The following is a 17,457-nucleotide window of genomic DNA, read 5'->3' as shown; positions in this document are numbered from 1 at the left end:
CAACTGACACATCTCCAGAAGTACCTCTTCTTGTGGAAATTTTCCTTAAGGAAAATGTTCACTTTACATCTATATATATATACATATATATATAGATGTAAAGTGGACATTATATACAATATGTAAATAATTTCCAGGATGATACACGTCAGGTAAGAACTGTAGATTTTGTTTGTTTAGTAATGATGACTGGGCAATCGACTCTGCTTTTCTACTAAGTGCACAAATGTTACAACAGTGAGCCTGTCCTGCTTAATTTTCAACTGCTGCTCTAGAGGGACATAAAAATGTGCTAAAAGTCAGGAGCTGGGTGGTGACTGGGTTATTAACTGACTTACTTTCTGCACTGTTAGAAAAGCATCTCTCCTGTGGGTCATATACTGAGGCAGAACCACATTTATTTTTGCTTGCTGCCTCACTGAAGAAAAAATGGTAGAATCATAGAACAGCATGTGTTGGAAGGGACCTTAAAAATGATCCTGTTCCAACCACACTGCTGTGGACAGGGACACCTTTCACTGGACCAGGTTGCTCAGAGCTCCATGCATCTGCTTGCTTTGATCACCAACTTGACACAGTTTTAACTCAGAGATGGGACTTCATCTGTTTGCGCTACTGCAAAGTGAGTTTTTCATGTCTATTACTTACCCATATATCTAGTTCTTAAACCCATATTGTGAAAATCAGGTCACAATTAGATACCTCAACTTTCATATCCCTCCTTTGTGTTCCTGTGTTGATGACAGTGCACTCGTTGCTAACCTCCATGTGTCTGGCACCACAGTACTTTATATATCCAATCCTAAGAGGATACCTCACTGTACTGCTATAGTCCATTGGTCTATGCAGAATTCTCCTGAATTCTAGCATTTTAGGAGAGCTAGCAATGCTGTTTGTCATTCTCTCTGTCCCCATTGTGTGCACCGTTAAACAATTACGCGATGTATTGCAGTTTTTGCGTCTTTTTCAAGTTCTCAAAGGCAGGGTCTCTAACAGAGTCCTGTTTCATTCAGGGTTTCAGTCTAACCGGTCAGCACTGTGTCACAGGCACCTCTGAACAGCACAATAACCAACCCCACTGGTCCACAAAACAAAAGGGCCTCTGTGGCAACAGGCTGCCACAGAAGAGACACTACCATGGAGACTATTCGTGATCCTGTAAGAAATATCCATTGTATTTCACATCCCTTTGTTCTGAAAGCAGTAGGAAATATCTCACATTCATTCATCACGAGCCAATGAGTTACCCCAAGTTTAGAGTTTGGGAATTGGGTAAGTGTTAAAACTCACCAAAAATAGTCTAGGAACAAAAATCTGCCTGGGATAAGAAAAGTAGAAAGAAAGGGAAATATATATCAGCCGAGCTGGAAGAGTACCCACAAGTACTCAAGCTTCAACTTGAGAATTAAAGTATGAAGAAAAGGGAGTTACCTGCACTACTATTAGTTTTGGAATAAAGCACGCGGGTGCATGTATACATAAGTAGAAGAAGAGTTGAAGAGAAAAAAGGAAGAGAATTAAAGCTGACTTCTTGTGGATAATACAATAACTTTTAATTTGATTATAGGCATTTGCATTCTTTTTTACATCCATGAACTCTGTTTCAGTTTTCCTGAGACACACTGCCTGTCTTCCCTTAATACACTTGTGAAAGAATATTTTGTGGGTAGGTGCAGTACAAGGAGTACAATTCAGAGGTTGCAGACAAGGCATGTTGTGGTGTGATCAAACATTTTTTGAATGTGTGCAAGACCCACATGTTCATTCAGCACTGCAGGGCCAAATGACATTCCAGGTGCAGCTGCCCAACCACTACATCCATGCTCAGTGTATGTTCCCTGCAGGGAAAGTTGAAGCTCTTATCTCAGATTTCTACCTGAAAAAAAAAAATCTGAGAGAATCTTACTTGGAAACATTTTGTAACCCATTTTGTGCATTATTTACCCCAAAATAAGAATACAAAAGTTCTGTGAATTCACTCAAACCCAGGCTACAAATCTGATGGTAAAAACTTGGAGTTTTTACTTTATATTCTTTGTGGATATACAGGAAGAATTGTGAAAGAAGTTAGTGCATTCTTGATGTTAATGCAGATTTGGTTTTATTTTTTTCTCTTCTGTTTTTTTTTTTAATTTAGGTATCATTATTTCAAAGTTGCAATTGAACATCTCTCAGTTAGTATATGATCTCAAACTTATTTTTGGAACATGTAAAAATACCAAAAGGGTTGCTAATCTTTTGATGAGATAAAATTACTTCTGAAGGATAAAATTGGCATGCTGGAAATTTTTCAACAATTGTATTTTTACAGTTCTACCATGTATATTATACAGTATATTCTTAAAGAATCTCTACTCTGACATATACATTACTTACATCTTCTGCAAACTATATTTTGAACAAAAAAATTTTTAAAGTTAAATGATATATTAATGATAATTATTTTTTTAATCTCTCATTATTTATGAAGAATGATCTATATTGTATAATCTTGTTATTATGAGAAATATAATATTAATGAAACAGACATCCTGGTTTTGGCTAGGATAGAGCTAATTTTCTTCCTAGTAGCTGTGTTTTGGATTTAGTATGAGAACAGTGTAGGTATCACACTGATGTTTTAGTTGTGCCTCAGCAGTGCTTACCCTGAGTCAAGGACTTCTCAGTGTCTTGTGCTCTGCCAGTGAGGAGGGGCACAAGAAGCCAGGAGGGAGCATGGCCAGGACAGCTGGCCTGAACTGGCCAAAGGGATGTTCCACACCACAGAACATCATGTCCAGTGTAAAAACTGGGGGGAGTTGGCCTGGAGGCACAGATCACAGCTCAGCACTGGGCTGGGCTTCAGTCAGTGGGAGGTGAACAATCTTATTGTGCATCACTTGTCTGTCTGGAGGTTTATTCCTTTTTTTTTTTTTTTTTTTTTGTTACCTCCATTTTTCTTACTATGGTTATTGTTCCCATAGTGTCCTACTTTATTTCAAGTATTAAAGTGTTGTTATTTCAATCTATGAGTTTTAACTTTTTCTGATTCTCTTCCCTATCCCACTGTGGTGGGGAGAGGGAGTGAGAACCTGTGAGGGGGTTAGTTGCTGACTGGGGTTAAACCATGACACAGAATTAAAGAAAAAATGGTTTAAAATAACTTAAATTTGAAATTTGTATTCCAAAATCAGGAGGGAGGAGACTGATAGATTGAAAGCACACTGATCTCATGACCCAGAGTTCAACAAACAGAAATGAACCTGCAGCTCCGTATTTTCTGAAAAACAGGAAAGGAAGTATAGGATAAGGGGGGATCAGATTTTCAAGGGATGATAGGTTGTCAATAACAACCTGCTTTGTGCTGGACTATTCAGCATATTCATAAATGATCTGGAAAAGAGATGAGCAGTCAGTGACAAAGCCTGATGAGGCTATTATTTAGGTTAATAAAGATGAGACGACCTTGATTATGTGCAGGAAAGTTTATGGGAGTGACTGAGCAATAAAATTGCAGTGGAGTTCACTGCAGATGCAAAGTGTTGCACAAGAGGAAAAGGGCCCTCACTTCAGGTATGAAATGGCAGGATCTGGTCTGGTCATTACTTCTCAGGAAAGAGAGTCCTGGAGTTATGATGTTCCCTATGATGTTCATCAGCCTGGTGATCACCAGATTAAAAATATAAAATAAATTTTAAAAGTACTAGTAAGTATTAAGAAATTAGCCAAGAACAAAACAAATAATATCTTTTTTTGCTGCCACAAAAATCCATATTTTGCTTGCATCTTCTGTATAGGTAAAGAATTATAGAAATATTGGTTGAGAGGGACCTCTGCAGGTCACCCAGCTCAACCCTTCCCTTGAAGCAGGACTACTGCCAACACTAGATCAGATCAGCTGTGGCTTCATCTGAGTGTTGGAAACCACCAAGGATGGTGATTCCACAACCTGCCTGGGTAATTTATTCCAGTGTTACATGTTCCTTTTGGTGAAGAAATTTTTCCCCATGACCAGTTTGAACCTCCCTAGCTGCAGTTGTGGCTCAACACAGCTGCCCAATGTAAGTAAGCTGTTGCTCCTTGTATTCTACTCGCCACTGCCAAGAAGTGTTTGGCTGCCTCTTCCTTTAGATGCTTTTCTGGTCCCTAAACTTCAGCAATAGGATAGAAAACAGAAACGTTTTTGATGTAAAGCACAGCTAACTTAAATAGAATTTTTCAGGGTGGGAGAGGAGTTACAGAGTGTATGATAGAGAACTAGTGAGCATCAAATGAAGATAGCAGTAGCCAGGTTGAAAAGACACTAAAAGAGGCAAGATTTCACACAAAGATATGTTTGACCTGGAGAACTTGTTAGCAGACTAGGCTGTAGATACTACAGATCCATATAGGTTAAAGGGAAGATGGGCAAGAACCCAACAGACAAATCCAGTGAAGATTACTAATATCATAGAAACTGCACCTGCCTCATAAAATCTCTGAGTCTGAAATATTGGTGGCAGTGAAAGTGCTGGAGGGAACTATTGCCTTCAGTAATGCAACCCGATATTGGTCTAGCACAGCCCTTGGTTTCACCCAGTGTGGAAGCTCTCATGTTCAATATATCATTTGTAAAACTTAACTACTTTGCCTACATTTCTGCCTTGCCTTGTTAACTACATTGGTAATTCTTCAGGTAATTTTCTCTGGCGTATTAATTATTATTATATTATTGCTATTTTTCTTTGTTTTTAAGTTGTGCACACAAACAACAACAAACCCAGAACTGCAACAAAATCTACATTTTGAATAAGCCTTAGCCTTCAAAATGAAACTGCAGGCTGCAGTTTGCTGGCCAAAACCTCATTTCCAACCTCTTTACAAATTTGTTTCCACTAAGTCTTTGAAGTTAAGACTTTTAAAGGAAGGATATGCCTATGATTAAAACAAGGAAGCAGCACTCTGGAGATCTCACTCTGATCTCCAGCAATGCCAAAAATTTCCTGCTGGTTTTGGCAAATCAATGGGCCTTCATTTAGCATGAAATGAGTTTTCAGCAGATGAACTCAATGGAAGTGCTTGGATTAAGCACTAGCAGAGCTGCTTCGTGAGGGCACTTTTCACCTTTCTGTGCGTCTGTGTGGCAGTGGAAAGATTTGGGGAGGGCCCTGCTGTGGTGCCAGGGATGATCCAAGGAGGGGAGACCTCCACACAAAGCTTTCTGCCTGGGGAGGAGAGACCACAGGAGCACCGAGGGAAAGGAAGAAGGCAAAGAGGAACAAAGAGTGATGAGGAGAGGAGGAAGGTGCTTCTCACCTGGCCTCCGAGGCCCAGAAGAGCGGGAATGGTCCAGAGGAGGGGTGCAGGGAGGGTCCCTGAGGAACAAGGCGCTCCGGAGGAGCGGGGCTGGGACACAGGGGCGAGGGCAGAGAGGGGCGGGCAGGCCACGGTCCGTGGGAACGCCATTCCCCGCTCCTCGCCTTCCCCGGGAGCGCTCCGGCGGGGCAGGGGAGCGGCCCTCCCCGCTGCCGCCGCCCGGTCCCCGCACAGGTGGAGCGGTGCGAGCCCCGCCGCCCTTCCCTCGGGACGGGGTGCCTCCACCTCCCCGCTTGTCCCCGCCTCGCCACCCCGGCCCGGCAGCCTCTCCCGCCCCATCCCCGCGCGGGTCACCCCGGCCCCGCGCCCGGCGCCCAGAGGAAGCCGCCGCCGGGGCGATGCGCCTCCCCGCTCCGCAGGCAGAGCCCCTTCTTCTCTTCCCTTCCCATCGGAGGAGACACCGAGATCTGCCTCCGCTCCCCTCGGCCCTCCCCCTCGGCTTCCTCCCTCTCGCCTTCTTTTTATTTTTTTTTTTTTTTTTCCTTTTTCCATCCCCTCCCCCGCCTGGGAAGACCTGGCCGCTCCCCCCGCCCCGTCCTCAGTAGCCGCGGGCGCTGGGCGGCGAACGAGCGGCGCGGAGCGGGGAGCCGGGAGCCTGAGCCCCGGGGCTGCGGCCACCCTCCCCTCCGTCCGTCCTGCGGGCTGCCAGGTATGACCGAGACCCTTCCCGGCGTCGGTCTCTGGGGAAGAGGCAGCCCCCAGAGACCTGGGTGGGCAGGAGCGGAGCTGGGGACGGGGGCTGAGGGGGACCGGCCAGTGCGAGGTAACCAGCATCTCTATGGTGATAGATTTTTTGCGATGTCATTCTTCCTATGCGGGTCGTTTTTAAAAGATGATGGGGCTGAGCGATGTCAGTACCTTGAGCTCGGCAGCTGAGCATGTTTTGTATAAAGTTCCTGCCTCTTTAGCCTGATGGATATATTTTTGATAGGACTAAAACGCCACGCGTTTATCTGGTCCTTGTTTTTTTCGTATTTGAAGCCGGTTTCACAAGACGGCTTAACGGGACTGAGGCAAGGGGCATATTTTTTGGGTTTTCGGGCGTTTGTCTCTGTGCTGTGCCTTCTGCGGGGAGCAGGCAAGGAGCCTCTTCACCCTTCAAAACAAACTCCTTTAATTCTGATTCATCCCCTCAGTATTAGCGCTACCATCTCCGCGCTCCTCTGGAACTGACACTAATTTCATCCAGATTCGTCACTGCTGGAAACAGATTTATCTTGGAATAGCAAAAATAAAAGAGCCGTGCCAAGGTATTTAACTTGCAGGCTTTGTAGAGTGGGGAAACTCCTTTGGACCAGGCGCGGAGAAGCAGAGCCTCCTGCGGAAAGCAGGACCAGGGAATGCTTAAGGAGAGATAAAGGCTTACTCTCCAAATCCTCCTCTTCTTCCAGGACAGCCCTGAGCTTTCACGCTCAACACACAGGAGCGGCCGGCAAAGCGCAGAGGGCAGAGGGAAGGCGGCCATCCCGGCAAAACCCTCCCGTCTCCGCCGCTCCTTTGGCCGGTTGCCGGTCTGTGCCCACCCGCTGCCGTGCCGGGGCCGCTGCCCGGCTGGCAGGGCTGGACCCCCGGAGCCGCTCAGCAGCAGAGCAGTGGCCTGGGCGCGACCTCCTTCCCCTCCACCTCCTCCCGGCGCGGCGGAGCGGGGAGCGGGGAGCGGGTCCCGGCTGCGGGAGGGGCGGCGGGCGCGGGGCTGGAGCAGGGCGCGGAGCCGCTGCCGGCGCTGCGGGAGCGCCGCCCTGCGGCCGCGGCGGGCACTGCGCCGCTGACTCGCGTCCTTTATTTTCCCCGCCCGGGGGATTTCAGAAATGAGCTGTCACGCCTGCCGCGTAAAATTAGTTCTTCCTATGAGTACTGAAGCTGCCTGAAGTTTTGCAAGAGACAGGAGCCGCAGTAGGGTTTTTTTTTTCGCAAATCGGAGACGAGGACAACATCCATACTCCACTGTACAGAGTGAGCGCACCTGGAGGAGCAGTGGTGGATAAAATTAGGGCAATGGTTTCTTTCGGGGAGTGTGAGATATCAAAAATTTGTTCTCTATTTTGCTTTGTCAGAGCAGAACTGTGAATTCCAACCTCCAGGTCATTTCAAGAATAAGGCCAAAAGCAGTTAAAGGAGATGGGTACTTTAGCAGCCTCTGTTATTTTAGGGCCTAGAAGTTTGATTTAAAATTGTGTTAAGCTTAGTTTGAAATGTGTTGACTTTCCTACAAGAAGAAGGAAACCCCAGGGTAGAGGCTGCACTGAACAAACCAAGATAAAACACTGTCAGGAAGCTGGACTGAATTTTTCTTCTGTCTGAGCTACACTGGCATGTAAATTTCTTCCGTGACAGCCTGGAGAGAAACCTATTCTAGTTCAGCTTGACTATAAGCCTTTTCCTGAGCATCTGATGTGCATTCAGCTGGAGTAAAGTAGGACAAAATATTTGAAGGATAGCCTCAAAAATTAGGTAGGTTTTTTTTTGGTTTTTTGTTTTTTTTTTCCTGTGGATGCAGAAAGGTTTCGTGTTGGAAGCAAGAAATGAGAAGAACTAAAAATAGTTTTACTTGTATGGATACGCCTAGTGGCTGGAATGCCACGAAAGTTATCAGCTGAGTTTGGAAACTGGAGGAAGAATTTCACCATTTTCACAGAGCTGGGGATCTCTCTCTGGTTTCCATCTTCTCTTCTCTCAAGCAATTAATCATACCTTAAAGAACTGACTCAAGAATTCCAATTACTGTAAGCCAACCCAAAATCTGTATGGAAAAGGAGTGAAGGAAAGAAGAGGGCAGAGCATCTTGGGGTGTGGAGGAAGAGTGGAGAATGGGTAATTGAGGTTTTTTTTTTTGCAATCAGCTTGAAGCCTTCTCAGGACATTTCCTCCTTCTCCTGGAGGCTGTATTCTCTCTCCCTTTCTCCCACCCTGCAAAGTTATCTTTGCACCCATCTACACATTTCTGTCCTCATCATCTGGCAAGAGGAGCCCTGTACTTCCCTTTTGCCAGCAACCTGTGCTGGGCCATGGCAACTGCTGACATTGCTTGTGCTTGGATTTGGCCTCCTCTAAAAAGTAGAGATGGGGTTAGTAAACAGATCTTAAATACATGGTTGGAAATGACAAAGCTGCCTAGCAGAACCACTGCTCTGGTCTGTAATGAGAATTACTGTGTTTATCAAGTTCCTTGAACTTCTTCCAGTTATCCTGAAGTGTAGTTAGTTCATTCCCAGTGACAAATGGTTCATTATAAATGAATTTGGCTTCCAAGACTGCCTTTTTAAGTAGTGAGCACTTGAGTGTTGTGTTTCAAATGGAGGGCTCCAAGGCATCTAGGGAAGGTTCTGTGCTTTGACTGTTTTTTTTTCTTTCTAAAGAGTGGCAGAAGGGAGCCATAGTACTCCACCCATTTGCTTGCAGAAAGTCTCTCTACAAAGCAGAGAGAAAAAAACTGATTTCTCTATAAACTTACTTATGAGATCGTCTGGGAAGACGTCAGCCATCACAGTGGAATGACATCAACCCAGACTTTCTATGTGAACAAGCAGTTAGTGACTGAACTTTCCTTAGGGCTCACAAAGTTCAGCTACAGAGGAATATCAAATAGCCAGACCCTTAGGAAAAGCTGAGAAAGGGAGGAGTATTCTAGAGAAAAATAGAAAAGTCATTCTCAAGCCTGATATTACAACTGTCTTGTTCAGCAGCTATATTAGGGCAGAGCAAATTTAAACCAGCTTTTCTACATTAATATTACATTATTTATCCTCAAACCATGCTAGTTTGTGACAGGCTGGAGATAAAGACAAGGAGATGCTTCCTCATACAACATGTAGTTAAGCTGTGTCACTTCTGGATGCAAAACATTATGACTACAAAATTCTATATATATGCAAGGGAAGACTGTCAAACTATGGAAGAGAAATTAACTAAGGTTTACTTACACTACAGAGACTACCTCTGTCCTAAGGTCCACCAGGTACAACTGGTTGTAAGTTAGGAAACTGTGAGGGAGGAGGGGCATACCTGGCTGCCCTCTTCCTGTCCCTATCCTCTACCCTAGGCAAACACATTTAGTCAATGTCAGAAACAGGATTTTAGGACAGGCAGGCCTTTGGTCAGGCCAGGAAGCTATTTTAATGTTCTCATCATAGTATTTTTTTTTTTATTTTGGCACCTTCTAGCTTACCCACAGATATGTAAAATAGTATTTTCTCCTCAGATTTAGTGCTAATTGAGCAATAACTGAACCAACAATTTGAAGGCAACTTTGTATATCAAAGTTAATGTTTAAATGTGCACATTTCTGCTCTACCAATAGGCTAGACTGGTGTGAACTACTGGTGTCCCTCTACAAAATCTTGTGTCTGGGGTTATTCTCCAGTTCTGCTTTCAAAACTTTCAGATATCTTTTCATATGACCACATACACCCCAGAGTTCAGACCTGTGAGTCACTGTAATCTCCAGATGTCTTAGGAAAGTCCACACATCTTCTCCAAAACCTGAGTTAGCTACTTTAAAGCCAGAGAGGGTTTCCTTGTATTGTAAAATGTGGTATATATATATCCTAGTAAGTGGACTCCAGCTCAGAGTTGGTGTTCCATTCTGGCACAAGTGGAAAGTGTTAAAACTATGCTAAAACAAATCCAGCCTCTTCTTGGCATCAGAAACAACAAGCTGTGGTTGAACTGTTGTGCTTACGTAGCTAAAAAAATAGAAATATTACTTATTATAGACAACAAATATGTCTATAGGGTAAAGATGCCTCGAAAATCATAGGAGTCACTGGTCCATTATACAGCTTTGAAAGCAATGTTCCCCACTTCTTTTCCCATACACCCCTATTTTTCATGCTAGACCTTCAGTTAGCCTGTAGCCATGCTGTTTCACTGGAGAGCACCACTTCTAATATTCTAAACTAAAATTAAGGAAAGTGGTTATGATTGCCCTGGCCTACACTGCCACTGCAAAGTAAACCAGAGAGCTTAACCACATACAAATCCTTGAATTGCTTGGCTTTTTAAGTTTAATCATAGACCCTTTCTTTCTTCACTGCTGAGGTTTCCATGTAATTGGAATGAAGGATGTTGGAACTGAGCACAGGTTTCCCAGTGGCAGCTGCCAGTAGTTGGATAATGCCACTGACATCAGTGCTGCCAAAAGAGAAAAATGGTCTTTTCAGTAATGTTTTGAGTTCAGAATCAAGAGTTCTGGGTTCAGTTTCTGGCTCTGCCTCAGACTTCTAACAATGTTACATTTTTCCTGCACGTTTCCCAACTAGAGATGGGAATAATACTGCTTTTTGTCTTTCCCATTTAAAGTATTAGCTCTTGGTGTGGTGGATCACCCCATCTAGGTGGGGCATTCCACACGTGACCATAAGGCACAGACAGCACAGTTCCTACGGCCTTTGTGGGATCCTGAAAAAAGCATGTGATGAGTAACCAGACTTGTCCCTCCTACTCAGCTGCGCTTTGCTGCATGCATATATAACCAGGAGACTCCTCTACACCAGCAGCATTCTCCTTCCCTCATTTTTCTGTCTATCCTAGAAGACCTTGGTTCCTTGGGATAGCGATTAGCAAAGTGCCATTTTTCATACAGGCAGATTCATAGTTCTCAGCTGGGTGGTTAGTGGAGAACCTTTGGTGACTTTTAAGTCAGCTAAAGCCACGTTTTGGCCATTACGTGAAAGAGCACAATTGGTCTGGTTTCCCAAGGGTTCCTAAGTCTCATGAGTGTAGTCTGCCTATCCATCTCTGCTTGGATCCCAACTTTAGAATACACTGAGGGTTTTCAAGTGTGTTCTACCTTCAGCTATATAGATGTAGAAAAGAGACGCAGAAATGTAATATGCAACTGCATGCCTTTGGAGTAAATAAAACCAGGGGGCTCTACCAAGTGGAATGCTCAGACTGCTGTCCACTGAGGGAAAAAAAGGTAAAACTTAGATGGTTTCATCTGCCAGTAGGTAGCTCAGCATGGATGCTGGCTGAATTATCTGCATCCATCTTGCTAGAAACAATTGGAAGAGTCAGAGGCAATACAGGGAATATCTGAGGCACTTCTATTTTGAGCAGATTGTAGAATTCTGTTCCACTGATGTCAGTTCTAAAATTACATGATTATACTTAGAAGATATTAAGATAACTGTATATATTTCCAAAGTGTATTTTCAAATCTCTCTTTCTTGTTTTAGAAAAAAATAAAATAAAATGGAGCACATGTTACTGCTATTCCTAATTTTCATACCTATATTGGGTCTCGGTAATGGAACAGAAACTGAACAAGATTTTACTTGGCACTTAAAGAAGATTCCTCAGATTGTGAGAGAAAGAACTTTCTCCCTTGACAACCCTAAATTTGAAGCAAAAACCAAATTAGAGCTGAACAGTGTATGTGGAATTGAATGTCAAAGAAAACTGCCAGTGCCAAGCTTGTCTGACTTGAAGAGCCTCTTATCCTATGAGACTGTTTTTGAAAACGGCACACGGACCCTGACTGAAGTGAATGTCCTGGGAGCAGTGCCTGACCCAGCCACAAACACAACCACACAAAGGCCTTTGAGAAAGAAGAGGCAGATATATGGGACAGACAGTAGGTTCAGCATCTATGACAAGAGGTTTATGACCAACTTTCCGTTCAACACAGCTGTGAAGATCTCCACGGGCTGCAGTGGCATTCTCATTTCCCCCAAGCATGTGCTAACAGCAGCCCACTGCCTGCACAATGGCAAGGATTATGTTAAGGGCAGCAAAAGACTGAGGGTGGGCCTGATGAAGACAAAATCCAGAGGCAACGGCAGGAAACGCAAAGGCGCTAAAAGAAGTAGGAGAGAAATTTCTGCGGCCAAAGAGGATCCCAAAGCCGCCACAGAATTAAGGCGACGATACAAAGGCGATGAGAGAAAGCAGAGGGGATCTGGGAGGAAGCAAGGCACCTCAGATGGCATGCCCTCCTTCCAGTGGACCCGGGTGAAGAGCACGCACATTCCAAAAGGCTGGTTTAAGGGTGTCGCTGGGGATATTGCCCTGGATTATGATTATGCTGTTCTTGAGCTCAAGCGTCCCCACAAAAGGAAATACATGGAGCTGGGAATCAGCCCAACAATCAAAATGATGCCTGGGAGCATGATCCACTTCTCAGGTTTTGACAATGATCGGTCTGGGCAGCTGGTCTATAGATTTTGTAGCATTTCTGATGAGTCCAATGATCTGTTTTATCAGTACTGTGATGCTGAGCCTGGCTCCACAGGATCTGGCATCTATCTCCGTCTGAAGGAGCCAAACAAAAAGAAGTGGAAACGCAAGATCATCGCTGTTTACTCAGGCCATCAATGGGTGGACATCAATGGCGAGCAGCAGGATTACAATGTGGCAGTACGAATAACTCCTCTCAAATATGCCCAGATTTGCTTCTGGATACATGGGAATGATGAGAATTGCACACAAGGCTGAAAAGAGCCGAGCCTCAGTTGCTTAGCACCCTCACTGCCATAGAGTGAAAGGCAGCTGCAACAGTGACTGGAAGAACATCACTCCACGCCAGAATGTTCTTGGACTCAAAGCTCTCAAGTAGTGCTATGGTGACTTAAGGAATGCTGAGTTTCTAGGGGAGGGGTAGAATTGTCAGACAAAATATTTCTAATTGTAATCAACCTAGATACGCACTTAAAATCCCAAACTATATTTATGTTTGCAATTGTGATAAATTCAAGTCATTAGTGAGGAAAAAAATGGCTGCACTGGTTTGTCATTTTTTCCCCAGAGGAAGGGTTGAAACATCTCAAGCTGGTGTTATTAAACAATATCTATTTTTTTTCCAATGGATTTACTTTTCTCAGGGTTCTGTTCCAATTCTTCAAATGCAAGTTGTGCATATAGCATGTTCCTGTTTGTGCAGAATGATCCAGAGAACTGCATGAGAACAAGAATTTATTCTGGCATTCTCTAGAGACCACAGGTCCATGCTGAGAAGCAGCACTATAGTTAATGATTGTTAGTTTGGAAAACTTCCTCTTCTGGTTGCTGCAGGAACACTCCCATGGAAATTCCAAATTTATGTAGCTGAGGGTTACACCTTAAAGAGAAATTAACTTCATTGCTCAGTAAAAACAGCAAAAAATAAATTAACAAAAAAAGTTTCCATGTTTGGAAGAAGAAGACACATTTGGACATAGTTTAATGCCTTTAAATGTTCTTAGAGAAGCTATAGAAATCTTAAACACATGCATTTGCCTTGCAATTAGTATTTGGAGAGCTGTAGGTTTAGTTTCTAGTCAAATGTTTAGCTTTACCATTGGGAGAAGTCACTGACTCCTGAAGTGGCTACTTGACAATCATTTGGAGCTTCATAGATGATATATTTTCTCGGTGCTAAACATTTCTTCAGTTTTTATAAATTACTTTTATACGAGTTCAGCTTCATAGATAGGGTAGTATGTATTAGACTGGGAGTTGGAAATCAATATTTCAGTTTGGCTTTATACAGTTTTGCAACGTGTGTGGTTTTAATCATGTTATATTCAGACTCCACCTCAACATGATTCACAGGGTTAACTAAAAAATTTCTCTCAACTAAATTATAGCACCTTCTGAATGGTAGAACTATCCTGTGCATTATAAAAGGTATCTTGTTAGATAGCATCAGTAGTTAGCAAATAATTTGGTTCAATATGTTTGCAGAACCATATATTTAATGGAGACACACACTGAGCTTGACTTTTACACACCTTTAAACACAAACCACCTTCTTAAAAACCGTTGTTGATTGCTATATAAGTCTATATATTTTATGTCAAGGTTTTGAAGTACACAGAATTTTTATGGTGCTACGTTAATCTAATAACATAAAAAGATACTGTGCCTTTCTGATAATATCCTTTGGTTTCAATACTTTCAGAGTATTCACCACTGTAATATTTAATTTTTTTACCATAAATTTATGCTGACCAAAATACATTTTCTTCCTGTGCAGGAGAAAAAAAATTACAAGATTTTAAAATAAGTTTTGTTTGTTGGAATCTTTAAAACATGCTTATAATATCTTTTCATGAAATAACATGATTTTAAATAGCCCATTTTTTTGGTGTATGGTTGAAAGTATATAACCTGACACACTGAATGTGCAGGCAACTTTGTCCTATTATTGCCAAAGCATAAAAATTTAAGACTTGCTTCCATATCATAACCCTACGATATTTCATTCATTGGAAGAGATCTCACTTTAAAGGAAACTATTTCTTTTAATGTCAGCCTTTCCAGAGAACATTCAACTTTTCTTCCTTTATAATGTTTTAATTTTATTTTATGTGATTGTTTGCAGAAAACTAATAATAATTTTTAAAGTTTAGAGATAAATCTCTAAGATTTTAGGGTTAATTATTTTTATTGTTGTTAACATCTCTATTAACACATGTGGCTTTGCTGACTGTAATTTTAAATCACCTCAGTCCAGTATTTAATACTCTCTCTCTATGCAACAGATTTATAATATTCTTTAGTCAGGTCTGTAATGTTTTTCTTAAGTGCCTTTTTCCATAGTTACTGTGACAAAAAGATACCACATCATTAATCTAATACAAGACAACCCAGGTCCACAGATTTTTTTACAATTATTGTCATTGTTGATTTGGGTCCAAAACTGATCAAGATAAGGGGGCTTAGTAAATTCCTTGTTTTGTTGAGTCTTATTTAGGTCTGCTTCTCCTCAGAAGAAATAAAATCTATTTCTTTATCACTTTGGGAATTGGGAGCAAGGTAAGAATGAAAAATGTTTAATGTCAGCTTCCAAATGGTCTTGTTATAATGATCATCTGTTGTAAATATCTCATCCACAATCTGAGGTTTCCATACCAAGTTGATATGAACTCTTTCTTTTCAGAGAATAAATACTAGATGCTCAGTGTTTAATTCTGTAGTACTAAGAGATTAAAGAGGTTGGCCAGAGCAACATAAAAATTAATTTAAAACAAACAAACAAACAAACCTCTGTGTCTCAGTGCCCAAGCACAGGTATATATACACACATATATACATACAAATATACAGGCTTGGAGGACACTTGTTGTTTTGATTGAGTTTTGGTGTTGTCAGCACCTTCAGGCCAGGGAATGAAGGTAGAAGAAGACACAGACAAAATGTTTTTCCTGTTGTCTTGGCATGGTAGGCAACATTTTGGTCTTCCATTTGGCCTAATAGAGAAATAAATGCTTTATGCAGGCATTGTGACTACCTACTACAGGGACTTCTGCATTAGTACATAAATCAAGTACTTACACTTAATCCCAGGAATTAAATGTCCTGCATAGAGCTCTTGGTACCCACCACTGCAAATGGGACAAGAATTTCTGAGTCATCTCAGATTTTCTTAAAAACCTGCAGTTACTATCTAATTACCAACGAGAAAATATGAGGAGGAATCATGAAAAATCCCCGTAGATCAGATGTTGTCTAGGACACCAGCAGCAAGGCTGGGTTTTCAGCACTTCTGATGTTTCCCAAAAGGATTTTTCCTCTCTCAGGTACCAGGCTGTACATAATTTGTTTTCATCAATACTAATTATTTTCCATGAGAGTTTGTATAGTAGATCTTTTTCTTTAACTGTATTCCTGGCTTTAGGAAAAAAACCCTCAGTCAAATCTCTTTTCTCCTAGAGGGCTACTGGAATTTATAAAGTCAACAAGTAAGTTTTTTTCAGGGCCAAAGATAAACCTTATAAGCAAGTCATTAACACACTCAGACCAGCTTCTGCAAGGTGCTTGTGCATGTGTTTAATCTGAGGCTCTGAGACACACAGTGAAAGTCAAGGGGGTTATCTGCAGTGTGAAAAATTAAGTTGAAGTTTGTATTAACAAAAGAAAAGCACAACGTTATGTAGGGAAATGGTTTCTGTTATATGAGGTGTAGAGTACCTGATGTTTTAATAATTGCTTAAAGAAACTCCTTGAGTCCTTAAGATTTACCATCTTAATTTTGCAAATTTATGTGTCTATATGGAGTATGAATCAGCATGAATATGGCTTAAATAAAAAAAAAATTTAAAAAAAAACTTATCCACATGTGAAGGAGAGAAGCAGCTGGGAGTTCTTTCTATTCTGCTGATAAGGGGTGACCTGGAAGCAAAAAGCAAATAAAACAGAAAGAAAGAATAAGTAGATGGTATGGAAGGCCAGGAAGATGGAGATGGTATGCAAGGGATAAAGAAAGTATGCAAAGTAACAGATGAAATGGCTGCAAGGTAGCAGAGGCATCTATTGTGAGAAAGAGTAGGCAGATGGTAGACACTTAATAGTATGAATTGAGCTGTGAAATTCACAAGTTTATGAACAATTTTTCACCGTTAAAGATGAGGCTTTGCTTCCCAGCCAACAGCAACAAGGCTGTGAGCAGACTCAGGCTGCAGCAGGGTTTTGACCCTGACCTACAGTCCATGCCTGAATTTGCAGGGATTATGCTACTGTTCGTTCAGGGTCCTTGGAAAGCAGCAGATCCATGTTCTGACCAAAAGGCTTGGCAGTATGAAGCTCCCAGTATACTGGATCACCAGAAATATAGTGAGTAAAGGGAGTTTCTCAAACCTGACCTTTTTTTTGGTATTTATGTAAAGGCTGTTCTCCACTGGGAAAAAAAATAAACAAAAAATCTAAGACTTGAGGCATTTAAATGTTGGCTCCATTTTTTGCATGTATCTAGAAATTCTAGGCAATACATTTTTTTCAAGAGTCTTCTGTTTGTGTTTGGCATCCATAGAAATTAAATCAACTTCTTCCAATTTTAAAGCACACATTATTGCAGATAGTTCCATCTACAAATTCCTGGATTAAAGAATGACTGGGGGGAAAAAGAAGGATGTTATTAAATTGAAAGCTTAAAATTTCACTCTAATCTCAAAGGATTTGGAAGTATATTTTGGTCCCCTTTGCACCAGTCTTTTGCTCCAAGTGTCAGAACATTTAGATTAAAAACCTCCAGAAGTAGCTTTGAGGATTCTTTCATGTTCTTCGCTTTTTTAAGACTGACAGAAAACTTTAGAATATTTTTAACTGTGCAAAATGACAAGCCATTTGAGGAAATAAATGCAAACTTTTGCTCTGTTAAGATATTATATGAGGCACTTATTCTGTCAATAAATATTTTCTGTTGTT

At 41.8% G+C, this 17,457-nt stretch overlaps 1 protein-coding gene across 3 annotated transcripts; it reads left to right on the top strand.

Annotated features, from left to right (window-relative positions):
• The first annotated feature begins 5,899 nt into the window (after positions 1-5,899).
• On the top strand, positions 5,900-17,457 carry PRSS35 (serine protease 35). Of its 3 annotated transcripts, none has more exons than XM_053939124.1 (2): positions 5,900-5,983; positions 11,511-17,457. In XM_053939124.1, the coding sequence occupies exon 2, from the start codon at positions 11,527-11,529 to the stop codon at positions 12,766-12,768; it is 1,242 nt and encodes a 413-aa protein (XP_053795099.1). In that variant the 5' UTR covers positions 5,900-5,983; positions 11,511-11,526; the 3' UTR covers positions 12,769-17,457. The 3 variants fall into 3 exon arrangements, with proteins under 3 accessions (XP_053795099.1, XP_053795100.1, XP_053795101.1); XM_053939125.1 differs by lacking the exon at positions 5,900-5,983 and adding an exon at positions 6,074-6,097; XM_053939126.1 differs by lacking the exon at positions 5,900-5,983 and adding an exon at positions 7,981-8,057.

The sequence above is a fragment of the Vidua chalybeata genome, chromosome 3 (assembly GCF_026979565.1).
Source record: "Vidua chalybeata isolate OUT-0048 chromosome 3, bVidCha1 merged haplotype, whole genome shotgun sequence".
NCBI classification, from domain to species: domain Eukaryota; kingdom Metazoa; phylum Chordata; class Aves; order Passeriformes; family Viduidae; genus Vidua; species Vidua chalybeata.
This window is presented reverse-complemented; position numbering and strand designations above follow the sequence as displayed.